Source organism: Mobula birostris, chromosome 18 (assembly GCF_030028105.1).
Source record: "Mobula birostris isolate sMobBir1 chromosome 18, sMobBir1.hap1, whole genome shotgun sequence".
Taxonomy (NCBI): Eukaryota; Metazoa; Chordata; class Chondrichthyes; order Myliobatiformes; family Myliobatidae; genus Mobula; species Mobula birostris.
Window position 1 is genome coordinate 36,531,151 of NC_092387.1, and position 24,842 is coordinate 36,555,992.

At 41.5% G+C, this 24,842-nt stretch overlaps 2 protein-coding genes across 4 annotated transcripts in view; one reads left to right on the forward strand and one right to left on the reverse strand.

Moving 5' to 3' along the window:
• The window catches only part of cuedc2 (CUE domain containing 2), a 54,942-nt gene extending 45,788 nt beyond the window's left edge, over positions 1–9,154 (forward strand). The window contains exon 10 of the transcript XR_011889630.1: positions 9,131–9,154. The gene's annotated coding sequence lies outside the window, so the exon portion shown is untranslated. The remainder of the gene's footprint in view (positions 1–9,130) is intronic.
• Positions 609–20,173, reverse strand: fbxl15 (F-box and leucine-rich repeat protein 15). Of its 3 annotated transcripts, none has more exons than XM_072282510.1 (4): positions 20,122–20,173; positions 14,966–15,128; positions 13,012–13,514; positions 609–9,496 (listed from the first exon to the last, which is right to left on the reverse strand). In XM_072282510.1, exons 1-4 carry the CDS (start codon positions 20,139–20,141, stop codon positions 9,307–9,309), a joined length of 876 nt encoding a protein of 291 aa, XP_072138611.1. In that variant the 5' UTR covers positions 20,142–20,173; the 3' UTR covers positions 609–9,306. The 3 variants fall into 3 exon arrangements, with proteins under 3 accessions (XP_072138611.1, XP_072138612.1, XP_072138610.1); XM_072282511.1 differs by having other exon boundaries at positions 14,966–15,125; positions 20,090–20,168; XM_072282509.1 differs by having other exon boundaries at positions 20,090–20,148.
• Between the last annotated feature and the right edge of the window lie 4,669 nt (positions 20,174–24,842).

Consider the following 24,842-nt stretch of genomic DNA (forward strand, 5'->3'; position numbering starts at 1 on the left):
CTTGGTTATTGATCAGTCCTACTGCCAGAAATGTATAAAACTATTCACTTCCAAGGAGTGATTCAAAATACGTAATTTAAAAGAAATATATTGTTATTAGAAATTGAAGCTGGAGAAAAATCTAGCTGATGTGGTCGAAAAGGAACCAACATAAGTAGAAATGAGAGTTCTGCTAAGTGTTTAAAAAAAAATCCCTGATTTACCCACTGACCAGCTGCCATAGGATTGATCAGATCAAATTGTTAAATACACGGGGTATAAGGAAGAGTTTTGGAGAAATGAAGCCTGTTCCGTTGGGACAGCTCCTTTCAACCAAGCAGAAGCAGTTCCCCTTGGAGCTCAAGATGCAGGTTTCACCAGACTCCTAAAGCTTCTGACTTGATGGAAAGGTTATGGTGCTGGAATCTGGCTCAGTAGACAACAACCATTGATCATTGTAACCACAGTATTCAGACTTGTCCACAATTTTCTAAAATAGTGAATTTCAAGCTAATGAATGTAGGAGACTCAGTGATGGTTTTAACATTGAATGTCTGGGGCAGATAATTGGACTCATGGAGATGTCTGACAATTGGTACAATTCAAGCAAAGTCAAAGTTGAATTTATTGTCACATGCACAAGTACATAAATGCACCAGTGCACTGAAAAACTTACTTGCAGCTGCATCACAGGCACATAGCATCACATAAGCAGCATTCATAAACAAATCAAACAAATTATATGCACTTTTACAACAAAAATACAATTAGAACAAAATAACAAACTTCATTTCTGTGCAAAAATGGCCATAGTGTTGATAAATTGTAGCGATTAAGGTTTTCCAGTTGGTTCAAGAACTGAATGGTTTAAGTAGTTGTTCTCAACCCTGGTGGTGTGGAACATCAGGCTTCTATACCTCCTGCCTGATGATTTAACTGTGAAAAGATAGTGTGTGGCCTGCCAGAATGGTGGGCATCTCTGATGATGGATGTTGCCATCATCAGGCAGCACTTCCTGCAGATAACTTCAATGGAGGGGAGGGATGTGTCCGTGATCTATTGACAAACTTCAACTCAGTAACTAAATCCAAGATGAGGGAATGTATCATTCCCATCCTAGTTACTCTGCATTGGCTTCCTGTATCTTTTAGAATTAATTTTAAAATACTCTTGCTTTTAAAGCTTTTAATTGTCTAGGACTGGAATACATCATAGAATCACTTTCATTTTATAATCCTGTTTGAGCTCTGGAGTCTTTTTTTGCCAATCTCTTAAATCTAAGCAATCTCCCTCAAAAGACAATTGGCAGGTCAGCTTTTTGTTTGAACCATGCTCCTAAACTGTGGAACTCAATACCTCAAACTGTAAGGGATGCGGACTCAGTTGACACTTTCAAACACCAGCTCAAAACCTGTTTACTTAATCTTTTTGTCTTTTATTTTCATGTTTATTTTTAATTTTATTTTCATGTTTGCACTTTATCCCATTATAAAGCACTTTGAACTATATTATCTCTATGAAAAGTGCTCTGTAAATAAGTTATTATGATACTCCCAGTTAAGATACTTTCAATAGTTATCTGACAAACTTCAATCCATGAATAAACATTTTGGCTTGTTTCTTTTACCCATGGGTTGCAAAACAATGAAACGTTGGCAAACATCAAGTTTTCTGACATGTAAAAGCAATTGAACAGCTGAAAATATTTGGGCTGAATGACACTGCCTGTAGTGACATCCTAGAATTGCAGAAGATTGACTTAAGAAATTGTGCCAGTACCTGCCTAAAGGGTTATTTAGATATTTCCCATTTCTCAGTTTGTAGAATGTGCCTCTCATTTATTCATTTAGCCCCTCTTCATTTAGTACCCTACCACATTGTGTATCCCCCTCACCTTTATGCTCCCCGAATACATTGCATTGTATTTCTCCAGTTTTTGTTCCATTCAGCACTTTTGTGCTTGCCTACCCATTAGTTATTTGATATAACTCAATCCTATATCATGTATGCTTAAAATTAACTACAATGCCTTTTCATTTCAGTTGCTCAACTTATCCATAGAACATTACAGCACGTGATATGGAGGGTAATGTGGAAGCGAAGGGTTAGATTGATTTATGGAGTAAGCTGAAAGGCCATAAGATCAATCTAACCCTTCCCTCCTACATAACCCCCCATTTTTCTATCATCTATTTGCCTATTTAAGTGTCAAAAATGACCTGAACGTACCTGCCTCTACCACCACCTCCAGCAGTGCGTTCCATCCACCTAGTATTCTGTGTAAAGAACTTGCCTCTGACACCCCCCCTGTACTTTGCTCCATTCATCTTAAAATTATGCCCCTTGTATTAACCATTTCTGCCCTGGCAAAAAGTCTCTGACTGCCCACTCTATGTATACCTCTTATACAACACAGGAGCCCCTCAGGGCTGTGTACTGAGTCACCTCCTTTATTCCCTGTATACCCATGACTGTGTCATCAACCACAGCTCTAATTAAATTTGCTAATGACACTACATTGATTGGCCTAATCTCAAGCAATAACGAGGTAGCCTACAGGGAAGAAGTAATCTCTCTGACACAGTGGTGTCAAGAAAACAACCTCTCCCTCAATGTTGCAAAAACAGGAGCTGGTTGTGGATTACAGGAGGAATGGAGACAGGCTAACCCCTATTGACATCAATGGAGATGGGGTTGAGAGGGTAAATAGCTTTAAGTTCCTCAGCATCCACATTACCGAGGACCTCACGTGATCTGTACACACCAGCTGTGTGGTGAAAAAGGCACAACAGCATCCCTTTCACCTTAGACAGTTGAAGAAGTTTGGTATGGGTCCCCAAATCCTAAGAGCTTTCTACAGGGGCACAACTGAGAGCATCCTGACTGGCTGCATCACTGCCTGGTATGGGTACTGTACCTCCCTTAATCACAGGATTCTGCCAAGAGAGGTGCCCAGTGCATCTGTAGTTGTGAACTTCCCAAATTCAGGACATTTACAAAGACAGGTGAAAAAAGGGCCCGAAGGATTATTGGGCACCCGAGTCACCCTAACCCCAGTCTATTCCAGCTGCTACCATCCAGGAAACAGGAAATTATAGATCAGTTAGCCTGACCTCAGTGGTTGCGAAGATGTTAGAGTCACTTATTAAGGATGAGGTGATGGAGTACTTGGTGACACAGGACAACATAGTACAAAGTCACCATGGTTTCCTTCAGGGAAAATCCTGCCTGACAAACCTGTTGGAATTCTTTAAAGAGATTACAAGTAGCATAGATAAAGGGGATACAGTGGGTGTTGTGTATTTGGACTTTCAGAAGGCCTTTGACAAGGTGCCACACATGAGACTGCTTACCAAGTTAAGAGCCCATGGTATTACAGGAAAGTTACTAACATAGTTAGAGAATTAGCTGATTGGTAGGAGGCAGCAAGTGGAAATAAAAGGATCCTTTTCAGTGACTTGTGGTGTTCAGCAGGGGTCGGTGTTGGGACCACTTTTTTATGCTGTATATAAATGATTTAGATGATGGGATAGGTGGCTTTCTTGCCAGCTTTGCAGATGATACGAAGATTGGTGGAGGGGCAGGTAGTGTTGAGGAAACAGGTAGGATACAGAAGGACTTAGACAGATTAGGAGAATGGGCAAGAAAGTGGTAAATGAAATACAATGTGGCAAAATGCATAGTCATGCACTTTGGTAGTAGAGGTAAATATGTGGACTATTTTTTAAATGGGGAGAAAATCCGGGAACCTGAGATGCAGAGGGACTTGGGAGACCTTGTGCAGAACACACTGAAGGTTAATTTGCAGGTTGAGTCGGTGGTGAGGAAGGCAAATGCCATGTTAGTATTCATTTCAAGAGGTCTAGAATACAACAGCAAGGATGTGATGCACTGGTGAGGCCTCACCTTGAGGTATTGTGAACAGTTTTGGGCCCCTCATCTTAGAAAGGATGTGCTGACATTGGAGGGGGGCCAGAGGAGATTCACAAGGATGATTCCTGGAATAAAAGGGTTATCATATGAGGAACATTTGATGGCTCTGGGTCTGTACTTCCTGGAATTCAGAAGGATGAGGGGAGGATCTCATTGAAACCTTTTGAATGTTGAAGGACCTAGACAGAGTAGATATGGAAAGGATGTTTCCCATGGTGGGAGAGTCTAGGACAAGAGGGCACAGCCTCAGGATAGAGGGACGCCCTTTCAAAACAGAGATGCAGGGAAATTTCTTTAGCCAAAGGGTGGTGAATTTGCAGAATTCATTGCCACATGCAGCTGTGTAGGCCAGGTTGTTGGGTGTATTTAAGGCAGAGATTGATAGGTTCTTGATTGGACATGGCATCAAAGGTTACAGGGAGAAAGCCAAGAACTGGGGTTGAGGAGGAGATACAGAAAAGGATCAGCCATAATTGAATGGCGGAGCAGACTCGATGGGCCAGATGGCCTAATTCTGCTCCTATGTCTTATGGTCAAAAAAGTATTGCATCATAAAAGCCAGGATCAACAGGCTTCTTCCACCAGGGCATCAGACTAATTAACTCATGCTGATTTGAGTGTATTTCGCTGTTACATTGACTGTTCTATTATAAATTACTATGATTGAACATTTAGTCAGAAACGTAACAAAGATTTTTACTCCTCATGTATGTGAAGGATGTAAGAAATAAAGTCAATTCAATTCAATTCAAGTCACTCATCATCCTGAAGAGATAAACCCTAGCTTGCTTCCTCATCTAAGTAAGTTATAAAGATCTCAAAGTGCAGGGATCCCAGAACAGATTCCTGCAGAACACCACTGGTCACTGACCTCCAGGCTGAGTAATCTCCATCTGTCTTCTATGGGGAAGCCAGATACTATATCTACACAGTCAAGTTTCTCTGGATTCCATGCTTCCTGACTTCCTGAATGAGCCTACCACAGGGAACCTTATCAAACACCTTACTAAAATCCATATATGCCATATCCATTGCTCTACCTTCATGAATGTGCTTTGTCACATCCTCGAAGAATTCAATCAAGCTTGTGATGCATGACCTGCCCCTCACAAAGCCATGCTGATTATCCCTAAACAGACTACGCTTCTCCAAATAGTCGTAAATCCTGCTCTTAAGAATCCTCCGATAATTTGCCCACCACTGAAGAAAGACTTACTGGTCCATAATTCCAAGGTTATCCCTTCTCCCTTTCTTGAACAAAGGAATAACAGTTACCACCCTACTCCTGTGGCCAGTGAAACACAAAGATCACCACCCCACCAAGGGCACAGCAATCTCTTCCCTCACTTCCCACAGTAACCTGCGGTATACACCACCTAGCCCTGGGGACTTATCTAGCTTAATGTTTTTCAAAAGTTCTAGCACATTCTTTCTTAACATCAACATGTTCAACCATATAAGCCCGTTTTACCATGACCTCATAATTGTCAAGGTCCCTCTCACTGGTGAATACTGAAGTAAAGTGAATACTGAAGTTAATTAAGGACCTTACCTACATCCTCCAGGCACGTTTCCTCTACTACCCTCATTCTGCCCATCCTTCTTCACCTATGTGTAGAATGCTTTGTTCTTTTCCTTAGTGGCCTTCTCATGCTCCTTTCTAGCTCTGTCCATTCTTGAGCTCCTTCCTGGCTACCCTGTAATTCCCTTGAGCCCTGTCTGACCCTTGCTTCCTAAACCTGAAGAAATCTTCCTTCATCCTCTTGACTAGGTGTTCCACATCTCATCAACCATGGTTCCTTCACCCTGCCATCCTTTCCCTGCCTCAACAGGACAAACCTATCCAGAACCCTCAGTAAATACTCCTTGAACTAAGGAGGTATGATCAAGGGAGATAATCTTCAATCTCTCCCTGCTGCAGCCAGAGCTTCCCATCAACTTCAAAAGGGCAACGATCATACCAGTGCCCAGGAAGAGCAAGGTGAACTGCCTCAATGACTATCACCTAGCTGCACTCACATCATCTGTGATGAAGTGCTTTGAGAAGTTGGTTATGGCCAGAATCAACTCCTGCCCAAGGAAATATCTTGGACCTGCTGCAATTTGCCTGTCACCACAATAGGTCTGCAGCAGATGCAGTCTCACTGGCTCTCACTCGGCCTTAGATCACAGAGACAATAACAATACCTATGTGAGGCTGTTGTTCATTGATCACAGCTCAGCATTCAACACAATCATATCCTCAGTTCTAATTAACAAACTGCAAAACCTGGGCCTCTGTACTTCCCTTTGCAACTGGATCCATGACTTCCTCATTGGAAGTCCACAATCTGTGCAGATCAGAAATAACACCTCCTTCTTGCTGACAATTAACACTGGTGCACCTCAAGGATATGTGCTCAGCCCACTGCTCTACTCTACACCCACAATTGTGTGTCTAGACGCAGCTCAAACGCCTTCTAAAAATTTGCTGATGACACAACTATTGTTGGCAGCATTTCAGATGGTGACGAGAAGGCGTACAGGAGTGAGATAGGTCACCAGGTTGAGTGGAGCTGCAACAACAACCTTGCACTAAACAGCAGTAAGATTAAGGAATTGATTGTGGATTTCAGGAAGGGGAAGTTGAGGGAACACATCAGTTCTCATTGAGGGATCAGCAGTGGAAAGGGTGAGCAGTCTGAAGTTCCTGAGTGTCAACATCTAAGAACCTATCCTGGGCCCAATATATTGATGCAATTACAAAAGAGACACAACAGTGGCTAAATTACATTAAGAGTTTAAAGAGAATGGGTATGTCACCAAAGACTCACAGATTTCTACAGATATACCACAGAGAGCATTCTAACTGGTTGCATCATTGTCTGCTATGGAGGGGCCACTGCACAGGATCAGAAAAAACTGCAAAAAGCTGGTCTCATTCGTGGGCTCTAGCGTCCCCAGCATGCAGGACATCTTCAAAATGCAATGCCTCAAAAAGGCAGCATCTATCATCAAGGATCCCCATCACTTAGGTCATGCCCTCTTCTCATTGCAAACATCAAGGAGAAGCCTGAAGGCACACATTCCACATTTCAGGAACAGCTTCTTTCCTTCTACCACCAGATTTCTGAATGGACAACAAACCCATGTACACTGCCTCACTTTTTTTTTCTGCTCTTGTTCTGCAATTTTTTTATATACATTTTTATTGTAAGTTAATATATATTTCAATGTACTGCTGCCACAAAACAAATTTTATGACATATGCCAGTGATACTAAACCTGAGTATAAATGTACAAAATGTGTAACTAACACACAAGAGCTGCAGCAAGCAATTTGGAAGAAAAAATGGCACATTAATCTTTATTGTATGGGATTTGGGTTACATGAGTAACAACATTTTAAAGCAACTAAGCTTTTAGTAAGATTGTGTAGTTTTAACACCAAGAGCACAAGGACAAACTTGCCTGAGAAATTGTTTAATTATTTCAGTCCAGGGTTGAGCAAATTGTCTTACGAGGAAATATTAAGCATTGTGAAGCCACAGTCAAATCTGAAAAATTCTTAATGAAACACAGAGGATTTAACACTAGATCCTGAGGCGTTTCCTCTAGCTAGGGTATTTAGAACCTGGGATCATTGACTCAATAATTAGTCAGCCATCCAGACTGAGACACTTAGAAATTTCTTCACTAGGGATTATGAACCTTTGGAATTCACTGCTGGAGAGCACTCCACTTGCTCAGGCACTAAACTTATCCAAGACTGAGATCAGTATACCCAAGGAGTCAAAATAATTAAGAGATATGCAGATTAGAAGGGAAAATAAATGAGACTGAGGATCAGCTCTGCACAATAGTGGAACAAGGTTGAGGGATCATATAAATGTTTTGTTCTTACTGCCATGTGGTCAAAAAGCAGGTGATTTTTGCGCATCAAGTACTGACAAATTAATGTGCTTGTTAAGAGAATAAGTTACTCTCTTGAATACTGCTAGTGAATTAACATCCAATTGATTCAGTTTAACAGTTTATTGAAATGCACTGTACATCACCCCTTAAAATAATTTCAGCCATATGTATTTAGGTGCTGGAATATGGCTAATTTTGAATCAAGGAGCCATCAAAAGATCATTAGAAAAGCTGGCTTCTGCATTTCAGTCCTGAAGTGGCAATGTAATAACATTGTTAGGTAAAGATTGAAAATAGCTATATAGGCCAGCTATACAAGTACTGCTAGAGACAGCACAGGAATTTACCAGACAAATATAAGGAACAGCAGTGATAAAGAGGATGAAATGTTAAGATTTCAGATTTCCAGCAATTTTTTATTGAGATGTTCGAATTTTCTCCTCAGACATAGGATAAAAGGAAATTTAATAGATGTGTTCAAAGTTACAAGAAACATTTTCCACCAGCAGGATTATTGGTATCCAGAACTACAAGATTAAAAAGAACCAAAAAGATTAAAAGAAGCCTAAAGGAAATTATGAACTAGATTTGTTTAATGTGAAAGAGTATTGAAAGCCATTTCAATAATTCACAAAATGAATTTGGATATATCAACTACAAGAAACTGCAGTACTGTGGGGAATTAGTCCAAAATGAATCCTCCTTTATCTATTCCAAATGACAGATACATACACTAAGATTATATGAAGAGCTGGTTGGAACTTGTCAGCTGTTATTTTAGGGCCAACACAGAGAGGCCATGTGCAATAAGGTACAAAGCAACTTTGCCAGGATACTACAAAGCATCAGCAATTGCAGACTTCAATAAGAGTTGTAGTCATACAAAATAAGGAAAGTTAAGGGAAGCTGCTGGTGATGCAAATTTTGAATGTATTCAAGCTAAAAAGAACTTTAAATTATGGAAATACACCATATTACTCTCTGGTGATGAGTGGAGTTTCAGCTCAATTCCAAACCTTGATATCATCAAGATATCATTTGATAACCTTTATCATTTAACAATGTTATCTCCCCTCAATTTTTCTCATTGGTTGATGGGGTTTCCATTTACTGCTTCCCTGTGCCATTGGCAATTCACTGCCAACATCAACACTTGAAGAGCTCTGCTCAAGTGAACCACCTCTGGTGCAGCAAATACGAGCAGTGTAACATGGCCACTCTCCTCACTTCACACAATCAAAAAAATAATAACAATGGATTAGGAGTGGTGATTCAATGCAGTGGCAAGCCAGAATAAAATCTGTTTTCATGCACAATATTACAGGTCTCAACTCATTTCATCTGAGGAACAAAATTGGAAGTGCTGGAAGTTTGACAAAGGAGCAGCAAGACCCTCATGGAATATTATACAACCTATTTTAATCTAAGTTTACATTACCACAAAAATGGAGTGCAATTGTGTCAGGGATATGGATAACTGGTTTTCCACAATATTTCTGTTCAAATCTGGAGGTTGAGATATGGTGCAAAGCCCACAACATCCTGCAGAAGTACCAGTGCCCGTTGGAAGGGAGGCTGTACGTCAATGTCTACTCCCTTCTTACGCAAAACTTCTAAGCTTCCTTCAGTGATGTTATGACAGTGCTTCACTTTCAGCGAGTTGAGTTTCTTGCAATACTCTGCAACAGTCCTGGAAAAAAACAATTTGTTTTATTTTAAAAAAAATCACATCATGTGCAGTGGTTGCTAACAATAAACTAAGCTTTAAAAAGAAAGTGACTTGCATTTATAGGGCACTGATGAAAGATGGCAGTATACACAAGAGAATGCAAGCCACCTTCTTCCAACATCAAAGTTGCTGGTGAACGCAGCAGGCCAAGCAGCATCTGTAGGAAGAGGTGCAGTCGACGTTTCAGGCCGAGACCCTTCGTCAGGACTAACTGAAGGAAGGGTGAGTAAGGGATTTGAAAGTTGGAGGGGGAGGGGGAGATCCAAAATGATAGGAGAAGACAGGAGGGGGAGGGATAGAGCCAAGAGCTGGACAGGTGATAGGCAAGAGGGGATACGAGAGGATCATGGGACAGGAGGTCCGGGAAGAAAGACGGGGGGGGGGGGGGCGGGAAGAGACCCAGAGGATGGGCAAGAGGTATATTCAGAGGGACAGAGGGAGAAAAAGGAGAGTGAGAGAAAGAATGTGTGCATAAAAATGAGTAACAGATGGGGTACGAGGGGGAGGTGGGGCCTTAGCGGAAGTTAGAGAAGTCGATGTTCATGCCATCAGGTTGGAGGCTACCCAGACAGAATATAAGGTGTTGTTATAATATAAGGAATATAAGGCCTGAAACGTCCACTGCACCTCTTCCTACAGATGCTGCTTGGCCTGCTGCGTTCACCAGCAACTTTGATGTGTGTTGCTTGAATTTCCAGCATCTGCAGAATTCCTGTTGTCCACCTTCTTCCAAGTCATGTACAGTACTTTTGAAATGTAAGCATTGTTCTGCAGAGACATCTTTTAAATTGCTTACATTAAAATGTAAACCGGGGTGGCCAACCTTTTACATTCCATGCGTCAATTTTTTCACGCACGAGTTCAGATGCGCCATACAACTCTTGTACCCCCATTCAATTCTTGTAAAAATGTTAATCTAGATATTTTTACATGATATATTGATTTAATATAAAAACAAGATAAACATTACTTACCTTGAGACTTTTAACAAATATATGTCTTCTTTTTCTTAATCACATATTCTTTCTGTAACTCAGACCCAAGCACTAGCTTCAGTTTTCCTTCCATTTCAGTCTGATGCTGTGTTTTATAGTGTCTATTAAGATCATTTCTTGTATTATGTGAGAAAGTGTTTTCACAAACAATGCACAACAGTTTTCCTGATGGACCCGCTATAAATAAGAACTCATTTTCCCACTGTTCATTGAATTCACGCTTACTATCACTTTCTGCTTTTCTTTTGCACTGTGATGGGTAACTGAATGTAAAAACAAGGCTTAATTTTTGAAAAAGTACAAATCTGCAAATGTTCACAAAGGATGAACAAAGCATAACTCCGTAGCGCATGAGTGCCAATTGTAAACTGACTGGCAAAAACCTGCGACGCACCGCTAATGCAGACGCCTGGTGCCTCAGGATCAAACAAGTATCAAACGTGTATTGAACAGTTATGGAACGAATGCAGAAGAGAAGTCCTTCTTTCCTAGTTTGATTCATTGAACATTTTCTAAAATTGAAAACAGATTAATGTGAAAGAAGATAACATTCGCCAAAAGATGTGCACGAAATAATAAAATCGCTAAAAATGATTGCTAAGTTTTAGCTTTACTCTCAGTAAAACACATTTCTAGCTCTAAGCTACTTGAATTCCTGTTATAATTTTTTTTTCTACAAATCGGTTTTTGGTTAATACTTTTTGCTTGAGTAGGCTTACTTTTTAATTATTATCACTGGGGTGTGATGCGCCACTTAACTAATCACCCAACGCGCCACTTTGGCCGCATGCGACATAGGTTGGCCATCCCTGATGTAAACCAAACCAGTTTGTATGTTAAAAAAACTGTATAAATACTAAGTGAATTTTTGCCTTAACTTATACGGTCAGCAAAAACAAGAGCCTGAAGAATTCATATTTTTATACTTTGACATTAAGCAATTATGCAATAGATTACTTCTGGAGAGGCTGGAATCCCAGGGACAGGAAGCAATTCTGTATAACCCAAGACCAAATTCCAACAGGGTTATTGATTAATCTTAAATTACTTTTCAGATCTGTCTACCATAGATCACTTGCATTGGTGCCCCACAGCACCATTCTATCAGGTACCATCAGTATGAGTTTAAAAGTTTCCTTCTGTGAGCCTTAGGACTTTTTTTTGCCACAGAATCTGAATACTGATGACAAGGCCCATTCCTATTGGTGGGGATGAGCTGCTTTTTCAAACCAAAACAGTTTACATATTAAAGGTACAACATCAGTGCAGTTCAGATATATATATATCCCCCATATTGACATGGTTGGTCCAGTTGAATTCCTATTTAACACTGATTCCAAGATGTTGACAGTGGAGATATCTGACAATAATAATGTACTGACTCTCAAGACTAACCAGTCGGGCTCCCTGTTCAGAGTCATTGCTGGACACATGGCACGAAAAGCTATCACATCAGTCCAAATATTGTTTCTAGGTTTGATAATGTACAGACCTCTTTATAATCAGCAAAGCTGTATACACTTATTCAACAATCAGTAAATATTCCTACTTCTGACATTATGAAAGACAGAAAATTATTAACGAAGCAGTTAAATGTGGCTGAGTCCAGGACACTGCTGAGAAGCTCATGCAAAAATATCAAAATGATGCAACCATCATTTTCCTGATTCTCATCAACTTCTTGATTTTTCTCTTTCATATGGCTATCTGATGTGGAGCAACAGATTTGTTTTTACACTTACATGTCAAAGCCCCATAATTGGACATGGGAAGGACAGAATGCTTATGTCATTCATATTCATGAATTAGGTACAAAGTGGGTTGTTTTCAGATCTGTAGTTCCAATTACTACAGTCCAAATTAGAGATCTTCATTTCTATTTATATATTTGTTCATTTCTGCCATGACTTGTACAGATGCATTTTAATTCAAGGGGTCAAGTGACCTAGAAAGGCCTGCACAATTTCTAATCAATGAGACCATGAGAATGTGCAGGTGTTTATTTTCTTTGATTCACTGGATTGTGCAGAAGGTAGCAGTATTATGATGTGTCCTTCCCCGAAGAATGTTAGCCATAAACACAGATTCTGAAAATGCTGCAAGTTCAAAGCAATCCACAACAAAATGCTGGAAGCACTCAGCAGGTCAGGCAGCATCTATGGAGGGAAATAAATAATCAATGTTTCTGGCCAAGACCCTTCATCAAGATTAATAAACTAGTTGGGTTTTTTTTAAGATAATTTGATAACTGTTCCACAGATACTTTATACTGATACTAGTTACAGATAATTTTAACTGATTTAAATTGCTATGGTGGGATTTCAGATACAATGCTGGGACTGGTAGCTCTGCCAGTCATAAATTCAAATCTCACATTTCCAGCCCTGTACTGACTACCCTACCAAATATCCTACAAACTTTCAATAGTTTAGATAGAAACATAAACAAAAATACATAGGAGCAGCATACTTTAGTCCTCACCTTATACATTCATTCCTGAGGCGGAGACAGCCAGTCAAATCCAGGTGTTCGAGCTCAGTGCATAGTTTGGCCACTTCTTGCACAGAACTATCACTGAGGTTTGCGTTGACTGCCAGGGACAGTGACTTGATCTTTGGACACTTACGCACCAGGTAGCAGACTGCTTCATCATTCAGTTGCTTACAAGCAGTAAGATCAATCGACACAAGTCGACTACAACGATCAGCCAGACTTCGCAGGGAGAGGGGATCCACCCAGTCACACTGCCTGAGAGAAAGATACTGCAAGTTGGGACAACTTAGCGACAAGGCCACTAGTGTCCGCCTGCTCAAGCCGCGGCATCCCGTCACATCAACCTTCTCCAAATGATGATTCTGACCAATCACTGGCAAGAGCTCGAGGTCTGTTAGCCAATCAGAGCAGCTGTGAACAATCAAGTGGTGCAGCACTGTGTTATCTTTCAGTATTCGGCAGAATGCATGTTGAGGAATGGCAGCCCCGCACTGAACTCAATCAAGAGAAAAAAACGTTGTGAGTAAAGATTTTCTTTTTCCAATGTCTTTTCTCTTTCCAAATATGCATTCCAAGTTGGCCCCCACTCCACCAATCACTGTTTCCCAACCCCCATACTCATTTCGAGCTAGTCCTCACTCACTCATTGCCCAACATGATTTAGCAACCCACAATACCGATATTATAGATAGACTGGATGTGGAAAGGAAGTTTCCAATATGGGATGTCTGAGACCACAGGTCACAGACTCAGAATAGAAGGGTGTTCCTTTGGAACAGAGATGAGGAGGAATTTCTTTAGCCAGAGGGTGATGAACCTGTGGAATTCATTGCCACACACAGCTGTAAAGGCCAAGTCACTGGGTATACTTAAAGCAGACATTGATAGGTTCTTGATTAGTAAGGACGTCAAAGGTTATGGTGAAAAAAAGAGGAGAAAGGAATTGCGAGAGATAATGAAACAGCCATGATAAAATGGTTGAGCAGACTTAATGGACTGAATGGCCGAATTCTGCTCCTATGTCTTATGGTCTTCATTCAGAGCACTATTCTATTTCTTCCTCCTGCTTCCCTTTAAATGGCCAAAAACTCCACCTGCCTCTCCCCGAGTTATTGAGCTCAATAAGTTACAGTATTGAAAAGCATAGCTGACACTATAGAAAGGCATCAATTGGCAGCCTTTTTATATACACCCAGCAATTACCATCTTTTTTGATAACTGTGCAATCCTTAGATTCTGGCGTGGCTTTACAACGCTGCAATTCTTCACTGTGTTTCAGCTTGCATATTCCACCCGGATTCTGGTGTTTCATTTAATTCTCATTCCTCCAGCTGCTGCACTCAACACTACTATATGCAGCCGCTAGGGGAGCAGGGTTGTAGGACATGACTATACAGACAACCCCCAAGCTAGGCCAGGGACAGACAGTAGAATATAGTTTCCATCAACTATAAAGAATAGTGGATGAGATATCCCATTGCTGCAGTTGGAGAGGAGGTAAAGTAATTATTTTAAATGTAGCCTCACTTCAAAGTAAACTCATACAAAGACACAACTTGCAACTAATAATGCATAAAAATAGCATTAACAGAAACAAAACTTCAACATTAAACGTTGCCATCAAAAGTTAATTGTTAAAAACAGCAAATGGTTGATGATAAAAAACCTATTTCTTTAATAATATGCAGTCATTCTCATAAAAGAGCCCTGACCATATACATTATGGGATGCCTGTACTGGTTGTTTGAGAAATTCCATTCAGCCTTCCCTTCCACCCCACCCCACCTCCATTGTTCAAATATTTCCTTTCCAAGTATTTATCCAATTTCCTTTCAAAAGTTGTCTCAATTTGTCTTATCAGGCAATGCTCAGTCTCTCAACCTTTGAAGGGCTTCTAGGTAGTAAAGGGAGGCATATTATCCTTGTTGCTCTGACACATTACCTGGGAGGTGTCCAGACTGTGACAGTTTGCCAGGTAGACCTGAATTAGAGTGTGAAACTGTTTGCTGACACGCTGCAGGCAGACTAGTTGGCACAGGGGCAGGTGGCAGAGTACGTGGGGAACCAAAACATCCTCCCAGGGCAACTCCAGAAACTGGCACCTACTGTCAAGAGAAATTAATTTTAGGAAGGAAAAAGATATGGAGAAAACCACATTGAACCCCATATTTCCAGCTGCAGTCTAATCAAGAAAGGACCTGAACTCATGTACAACCCAATGCATATCATAGAGACATAGTGAGAAAGAGTACAGAAATAGGCCCTTTGGCCCACTGAGTCTGTTTGTCATCTTCCATCCTTTTTTACACTGACCTGTCTGTACCAGTTTATTCTTTCATGTAGAAGAGTGAAAAGAATGAATTTTAAATCAGTATTTTACTTAAAGAAACAATGTAAAAGATTTCTAGAATAGTGTTTATTTTGAAAAATAATGAACACATGATAGGAAATCTTTCATGGATGATATTCCCTAATTAAAGATTTTGAATTCAGCAATATACAACACTATAGAATTCAATGTTATGTTTTTTTTAAAATGTGGATCAACGTCAATTAATTTTGAACTAAAGGAGCTCACTCAATCCACTTGTTCATCACTAAAAGCACTTCTCAGGAAACTGGTGGGTCAAGTTGTGTCACTGCTGTGATTCAAAGTTAATGGTTTAGGAGGAAAATTGCACAGTTCACAAAATTCTATTTAGCACCTTATTTATGGTGTGGGGTAGACAGAGAGCATCTTACAGGATATCAGTTATCACACAATGTTCCTTTAGAACATTTTTAAATGCACTCTGAAGCATACTGTTCTGCTTTGGCATCATTGGTTGCTCAAAGAATCAAGTTTCATATCACTGACTAACAGCTACTTAGAACTATTCACCAACATTATGGTTATGCAATCTGTGGTTAACAATTCTGTCAGAGCAACTTGGGCTTGTGTTGGTCCCAATGGATGTACTGCTTAAGCCTCAGAATACAAGGATATCCCTCTATAACAGAGATGTGGAGGAATTTCTTTACCCATTGGATGGTGAATCTGTGGAAGTCATTGCCACAGACAGCCGTGGAGGCTAAGTCATTAGGTATATTTAAAGTGGAGGTTGATCGATTCATGATTAGTGAGGGCATCGCAGCTTACAGGGAGACAGCAGGGAAGATGGGTTGAGAGGGATGATAAATCAGCCATGATGGAATGGTGGAACAGACCCGATGAGCTGAATGGTCTAATTCTACACCTGTCTTATGGAAGCCACAACAGGCACCTGAAGTACGACTTAATGCCTCAAGACTACGAGGAAGATGAGAAAGGTGTGACGCCCTTACCATCCTATCCTCAAGAGCGTTCAATGAGCCAAGCCCCAACCTGCAGCTCCCACCAAAAGGAAAATACCTCCAGACACCTGGGAATATGGGGGAAGGGCTAAGTCTATACAACACTATCCCCAACAGCTCTCAATGTTATGGTCCATTCTGCAGCGCTCTCTGAGGTTTTTTTTTTAAACTGAGAAACTAAAGATAAATTTGTGAAGTTCAGCAGATAGAACTTCAGCCACACACCTGACCTTATAGCATGTCAGCTGAAGCTCTGCCTGCAAAGCTGTTTGTAGAGTCAAAGTTACCACTGTCATCACTCCCAATTTCCACTAAAGACCCTCTTCCTTCTGCATAGAAGATCAGGCAAAAGTATACAAATTTGAGAGGCGTCTGCGATGGCACTCTTACTACATAAGGGCCCTTGTATGACCAGATCTCTCTGGGCAGTTTGTAAATGATCATTCAAATGCAACGGACCAAGGAAATTTGCATGACTTATTCATATGTAGTCTGCTTTATCAGTGTTCCAGGGAAGTTTAAGTCTTGGAAGTTAGAGATAAACATTTCTTTAATGTTCCTTCTGTGCTGCAGCTATTTCAGAAACATTTTTATTTGAAGTTCAAGAAGATGACCACCAATGTATCAAAAATGTATTTTGGCATCTCTACTGCTCTCAAAAACAAGGAGCGTCAAATACTTCTAGTTTGCAGAAATACCTCAACCTCCAGTATTTCCTTCCCCAGCAGAAGGGCAAGGAAGAAAGGTCTTCAGCAAGTAAAAATGAAGGCAAGCCCGTCTCTGGATGTGATGTCAAGGCCAGTCTTATTGCTAACTACTTTGTTTTCAACTCCACTCCAGGTAGAAAAGTAATATCTCGGAAAATGTAAGGACTGGTTTTATATCATCTGGCCCCCATTTTCATTGTTCAAGTTCTGATTTCAAGAAATAATCACAATAGAATTCAGACTATAAAAGAACCCATCTACTGTTAACTTGGAAAATCATGACCAATATCTTTACTTAAAACTGTATTAATCTTACATACAATTGCCTATGACAGGACAGGTACCATGACAGAATTCATCAAATGGCCGTGGAACAGAGGCAACGCTCTAGTTCAAGTTGTTTATTGTCGTTCAACCGCACACGTGTACACTGCCAAATGAAACATTCCACCGCACCCAGGTGCTCAACACAGTACATACAACTCATGCTCATAACACATAAAGCGATATTGCCCTCAATAAAATAACAAATAATGTGTATTTATGACACAAGTTTAAAAGAATCATCTACAACTGTTTTCTTACATGAAGAATTTGCTCTCCTTAAGCAGCTAAGTAGCACCTGGAGCCTCCATCACCAATCACCCTATCCACCCAGGATGCTATAGGGGTGAAGAGCAAGAGAAAGGGGGTTACACAGATCAACGTCAGCTGAGAGGATGCAAGTCCTTTGTAAATGGTAACTAATCTCTCTGGGAAACTAAACAGAGGCCAAAAAAAGGAGAAAAAACAAAAACCACTCTAACTTTGAGCACATTAGTTATTGGAAATTTGAAACAAAGGGGAACGTTAGGAAAGCCTGGCAAGTCAGGTCACATCTCTTTAGAAGGAAATGGAAATTAAAGTGACATATGACCAGAATCACATGGTCACTCTTAGAGAGTAATGAGGGTCTAAAGTGGGATTGGGAAATATAAGGCAGGGGGCTGAGGAGAGGAAGACAGAAAAATACAGTAAGAAAACTGTTCAACAAGCAACAAGTATAAGCTACTGTTGCCAAGTGTGAAGTTTTAAGTGAACCCTTGCAGACCCCAAATGAATAATTCACTGGGTTAAACTCAAGCATAACATATTACTCTACAAACCTACTATTCCAACACAGACAACAAATATGACTTTTCTAACACACTACAGTCTTGCAATGTTGTAAATGTTCCTTCGGCAAGAAATTACGTAACATACTCTCATGTTCCAATTGATCTTTTTAAAATACAGTATCAGAGTTAAAAGTGACAAAGGACAAGTTCAAGGACATATAATCAGCTACATGAAGAAAGACTAGGGAAATTGGTGTTAGTTACTGATTGAGATACAGTGTGGAATAGGCCCTTCAATGACAAATTAACTACAAACTGGTACATCTTTGGACTGTGGTAGGGAACTGGAGCACCTGGAAGAAACACACACAGTCACAGGAAAATGTACAAACTCCTTACAAGCAATGCCGGGAATTGAATGCGGGTCGATGGTACTTTAAAGTGTTGTGCTAACCACTACCCTACTGCACCACCCCTTGCTGAAGCAGGATAGCTATGAAATTTTGTGCTATTGCAGATTGAAAAGTTATGTTAAAGGAAACCAAGAAAAAAAATTCTACTGTAATCTATTACCTGGAGAAGACTAGTTTAAGTTCAAAAGTGCAACAGCATAATTAAAATGCAATGAAAGGGAGGGTAAATGGGTCTAGGATTGCAAAATTATCTGCTGGAAACCAGCAAGAAAACTTTCAAAAAGCCTCCTTCTGTGTCACAATGAGTGGCAAAGCCTGTTATATTTATCAGAAATCATTTTAAAATTCAAAGATGACTTGAAAAAGTATTAAATATTTGGGAAGGTTATAGGGAATATGTGGAGGCCAAGTCAATGGGTATATTTAAGGCAGAGGCTGATAGATTCTTGATTAGTCAGGACATGAAGGGATATGGGGAGAAGGTGGAGATTGGGCTGAGAGTGAAATGGATCAGCCTTGATGAAATGGCAGAGCAGAAACGATGGGCCAAATGGCCCAAATCTGCTCCCCTGTCTTATGGAATATGTTTACCTATTAGTTTTGTGACAACAGACATATAGAAGCACCTTTGTAACATTCTCACTATGGAACAGAATTCCTATTGGACAATACTCTTTACTTGGCAGAGTTCAACTCACAGCAAGTATTTAAGCCCATCAGACAGACATGTGCATAGAAACATCACAATAGTTTCCAAGAACATTTAATGTTGCCATCCGCAACATTATTGCATTAGGCCGGGCAGATTTTTGAAGAATATCTGGAAATTCTAAAATGCAAATCAAATAGCAAACGCCCAATCTTCACAGATCTTGAATGTTACTTAGCTTCCACCAGCAATTAAACAAAGTAACAGCAGGCAGCCGCAAGCCCATCTAATGCCCTATTTCTGAGCAACCTAAAAACTCCTTCGCTGCAGCTAAAGATGTAACAGAGCCGCAGAGACAACACACCGGCTTTAGGCTCGGCATTTAATCCCATAATGAGTACCACACTAAAGCGGCCGGACTGCCAAATTTCCTAGGAACCAACATTAATTGCTGGCTCAAAGATAAAACGATTTGCTGTAGCAACTCAGCGGGTCGAAGCAGCATTCGGGCGGGAGGGAATGGACAGTCGACGTTTCGAGCGAAACCTTCATCCGGACTGATGTGACAAGTAACGAACCCCGACCTTCAAAGGGCACAGAGGTGTATGGGATAATGCGAATGATATGGGACATGATCCCCTGGAGTGGGGCTTTGATATCAGGGCCCTGTGAGGAGGGGTAACTGAGGGAGTATGCGACCCGGGGGGGCAGGTGGGTAGGGTCCTCAGGGGGCGGAGTGGAAGGAATACCTGGAATCCACCCTCAGAATCCATCAGAATTGATCGAAAGAGCATTTGAAACCCCCTAATCCATCCCACCCTCGGCCCGCCCTATACTCCAAGGGCACGGTCACTGGCGGCTCCTCACCTGCTGCTCTCACCTGTCTCCATGGTACTCACCCCTCCTCTTTCCAGCCCATCACTTCCGCCGGTGCAACCACCCTCCCGTCCGTCTACGTGGTGTAACCGACTTTATCTTCCCCTGCTCCCCTCCATGCCCGGTCTTTCTAGACCGTTTACTGTTCAAAGCGGTCTTTGCATTCATATTTCATTCAACGTGCTTCAACAAAAGATCAGTATTTGTGGGGTACCGTGTCCAAATTAGATCTGGCGTTTTCTACATTTCACCTCAAAATATATAATTGCCTGTAGAAGTTCGTGCCTCAGATTCAATTCAGCTCAGCATCAAGGGCATTACACCCCTGCATCAGTACTACATCCGTATAATACATTATGTGCACAGGTCTAAGAGCAAGATTTAGTAGTTCAGAGACAAGGTTGCTAGCACTGGGCTGTGACTAAAACCTTATTAGTATAGAGGTAATTGGTTTAACTGGAAAGATTCATCGCATTGGGAGGAAGCGCAGCAATTGAGTCCCATGAATGTCGGTGGAAATGTTGAGAGGACACCAGAGCAGGAGTTTCTATGAACAAAGAGCTGGAATATTCTAGGGTGTCATGTGTTGACATTGACGTTTCCTTTCAGCCACACACATTTGTGCTATAGGATCCAGACTCAGCAAAAATCCCTGTTGATTTGATGTAAATCATCAAATTCCTGGCTTGGTCTGCAAATACGAACAGTGGCAACATGAATAAAAGGCAGGAGCAGGGCTTGGGGCAAGCTCGTTTGTGAGAAGAATTGATTTGAAAATCTATCAATAGTGTATTTATGGTCTCAATATCCATTGGCAAACTGGGTGAAATTTTAACTATTTCAACAAGTTACACTTACATAAGGAAAAATTAAAAAATTAAAGAAGAGTTTGAAGCTGGGGCTAAGAGAGTCTTAAATTTCTTCTCTCAAAGGATTATGAATCTTGGGAAATTTGTGTACTAGCATCTCAAATTACTTGAAAGATGTATCGTATTGGAGCATTGTAGACATGTTATATGTGATTGTATTGATTATATTGATTGTAGGGCATTTCTTGTATATAATTTTATGAATAAAATTTATTTTTGAAAGAAAAATGTTTTTCCTCAGCTGTGAAGACTGAATCATTGAGTGAGGTAGCCGGATGTTTGGTCCAAGGTGTCCAGGAAATTAGGGAACAATGAGGCTTGGATCAGATGAACCATAATCTTACTCAATGGTGATGCTGAATGAAAGGGCTATGTAGCCTACTCCTGCTTCTATTTTTATGCAACAGACAGGGCATCACTTGGCAATAAATTCAGTAACATAATAACAGATGATGTAGGTAAAGTTAGCATTACAATTCATTTTTAGTCAGGCCACAATGTTGGGATAAGATTGCAGACGAATGTAATCACAGTCACTGGAGAGACACTGGTGATATCGAAGTCTTTATTCATTACCAGCAGACATCATTCTGGAAGCACTCTCGGTAAAGGCACACAAACCCAAAAGTACATCACGTATTTATATCCTTAAGATCAAAGGTAACGGTAGGTGACTTAATACAATTTCAATAGATACAATGACATTGCTCACTTCAATATTTTGGGTTGACAATGCTTCCTTTGAATTAAGTATCTACAGTGACAGACACCTCTGAGTATTCAGAGACATTTGTCACAAAGTAATTCACACAAGCAGTCTAAAAGTTTATAAAGAAAGAGGACCAGACACACAAAATTAATGTTGTCAAGGCTATCTCTGAGTAGATACATATCCTGAGTACACAAAAACTATTGATTGCCTATACCTGTAGCCACGTTTGATATGCTAAGTGACAACATCCATCTGGTCAGCCAGCTTGAAATCAAATCACAATGGTGCAAATAACTTAGCCCATGTTGCCTGGTTTGATGCAGGTAAATCAACACAACTCCATTGTCTTAATGTTTGGCTGAAGCATATGCAAATGTCTCATGGTCACCATTTTGCAAAACATATCTCTTAGTCAGTGGGCTTTTAACTTCAGTTTCCTGCTTTCAATTTACAATAAAAACTGAAGACTAGTTCTCGATTGAATTAATATCTACTACATTCATATAATTCCAGAGTACTCCCTAACATACCCCCAGAGAGCAATCTGAAAAAAAAGGGCCAAACTTTAAGGAGGTTTACATTGTGGTTTACATACCTTTATCTTCACCCATTCAAAATCTGATAATTAAAACTCTGCAGAGGTTATCAGTAGTTACTCTGTGGGCAGGGGGAGCTTTGGTTCAGCTTCACAGGCTGAACATTCTATACTAGGACAGAGGATTGGCAGAATAATCTGACAACGAGTCTCAGCCCCTTTGATTGGTCTGCAGGAGGGTTTGGGGTGGTCTCTATTTGAATGGCTGCAAGGACCTCACCCCACTGGCACCACCTCCCAGACTGCCCTTTCGATTGCTGGCCCAACCACGGAAAGAGCCCGGCTTATTTGTGTTCAGTTCCCATGTCCCCATTCAGGCTGGGGTGGCTGCCTTCTGATGCCATATGTAATTTCTTCTCTCTTCGTCGGCCTGCCTTGCCATCGAGGTTGAAGTCTCTGCTGTAACTCAGATCCCTTCCATTGGCTGCGTACACAAACAGAACGATCATTTGTCAGAACCAGTCCTAGCTACCTGGGAGCGAACCCTGCCTTTTCAGCAGGTAAACCAAGTCATGGTAAGGAAAGCTCTTCAGGCAGTTTCCTTACCATGACCTGTCCTACCTGCTGTGGAAGGATTATCATCTCTCCCTCTGGCTCTCTCTGATCAGTAATACGTTGTTGTTGTTTGCTTGGTCCTTCAACACTTTAAGCTGATTACAGAGGTCCTTTTTGCTCGGTTTTCGTGTGGGAGGATGGACTTGAGGGTTGAAATGTCTGTTCCATTTTTGTTCTGTTTTTGTGGGGAGGTGGGATCTGGGGAAGGGGGGTTGATGATTGTGCTGCCTTTCTGTTCTTTCTTGGTATCATGGCTGCCCAGAGGATTGAAGAATTTCAGAGATTTATACTTTAATAATAAATGGACCTTTGAACCTTTACTTATTGGGTCACTTTATAGTTCCAGGCTCACCACAACCCATAATCACCCCATAAGGGAGTTGCATTGCCCGTGCTGTCAGTAATTCGTAGGAGCTCAGACCCAGCATCCAGTTTGGGGTTGCTCACAGTCTCAACGGGATTCCTGGCAATATATCAACCCATATCTTTCCCTTCTCTGTTATTGCTTTGGCTAAGACAGCTTTGATTGTTGGTTCGTCCTTTCTACCATCCCTGAGCTCTGAGGGTGGTAGGGTACATGGAATCATTGTCACCCCTATCCTTCATCTCTTTCCTTGTGGAATGTGCGACCTGGTCTGAGTCCACCTGGGACCTGGGAAGGAGCCCCAGAGCTCAGATCCGTGCTGCTGTGCTGGCAGGACAGTGTCTCACTGGGAAAGTTTTCGTCCACCGAGTGAAGTATCCATGGTCACTGGACAGTGGCTTACCCCCCTGCTTTTTGGCATGATGTTCACTCGGACACTTCCCCAGGGCCCCCTCGGCCGTTTTGAGTTTGCTAGCCACACCTTTGTTGCCCCACTGTGGTTACATTGGGCACAAATCACACATGCCCAACAACATTTCTCAATGTCCCCGGCCACCGCCAAGTCTGCTGGAGAGTCGTGATCATGTTGTGCCTTCCCTGATGCATTGCCCAATGATATAACTTTAGTACCATCTGCCTAATACTGGGGCTACGACTACTCTCTCCCCACGTGTCCAGTTACCACCTGGTCCCTCCTTTGCTCCTCCTCTTCTCCATATCTCCTTCTCCTCTGCCTCCACATCCCCACAGAGTTTCACTGGATTCAGTAGGTTTTCCATCTATGCTGCTCTTTTTGCCCTTTGGCCTGCCCACTCATTCCCTTTCTGCTCGTTACGGTCCCCTCTCTGGTGAGTCTTTACTTTAATCACTGCCACCTCTTCACTCCTTCTATCGGTTCCTTTATTAGGCGCCTGTGCTGAATACCTGAGCCTTTAGAGGTTATGAACACCCGCCCCCCACTGTGCTTGTGCCATCAGTAATCGTGCACCACCCCAAAAGTATACCTGCTGCCTGTGTCTGTGCTCCCCCTCCTCCCCCTGCTGTAGAGTCATGCCTCTATTAAACCAGAGGTTCTGCCACCTGAGCTGAGCATCCTGCAAGCAGTGCTCCTGCTGGTAATTCCTCCCTGTCACTGTCACCATTCAGTCCATAGCTTCCCATCTGTGTAGCTCCAGAACCCACCTGTGAAAATATCCCCTTCCAGTGGTGTTTCGTTTATCTTCCTCCTGCTCCACTTCCAGTTGACACTCATGTGTCTCATGCTCTGTCAGGATGGCACTTGCGGGGTTCACTCCAATGTCTCTCACTATTGTCTTTGAGGATGAGGACTGCCCCCCAAACTACCCTCTGACTGTGACCTTACACAGCCTCCCTGTATTCAGGAGTTCCACAACGGCATGTGGAGTGTGTGATATGAGCTCACAAACCCACATGTCCAAGGCCGTGACACACTGGAGAAGTCTGGCCACAACAGGAGTCTATTTTGTCGAGTAGTATGCTACTGGTCTTTTTGAGTCCGCGCGGTCCAGTGCTATTGCTGCATAGTTGTACCCTCCCTCTGTGCTGCAGGAGAGGTGAAAAGGGTGAGTCACACCTAGTAATACTAAAGCAGGTGCAGAAACAAGGGCTTTCTTAATATCTATGATGAC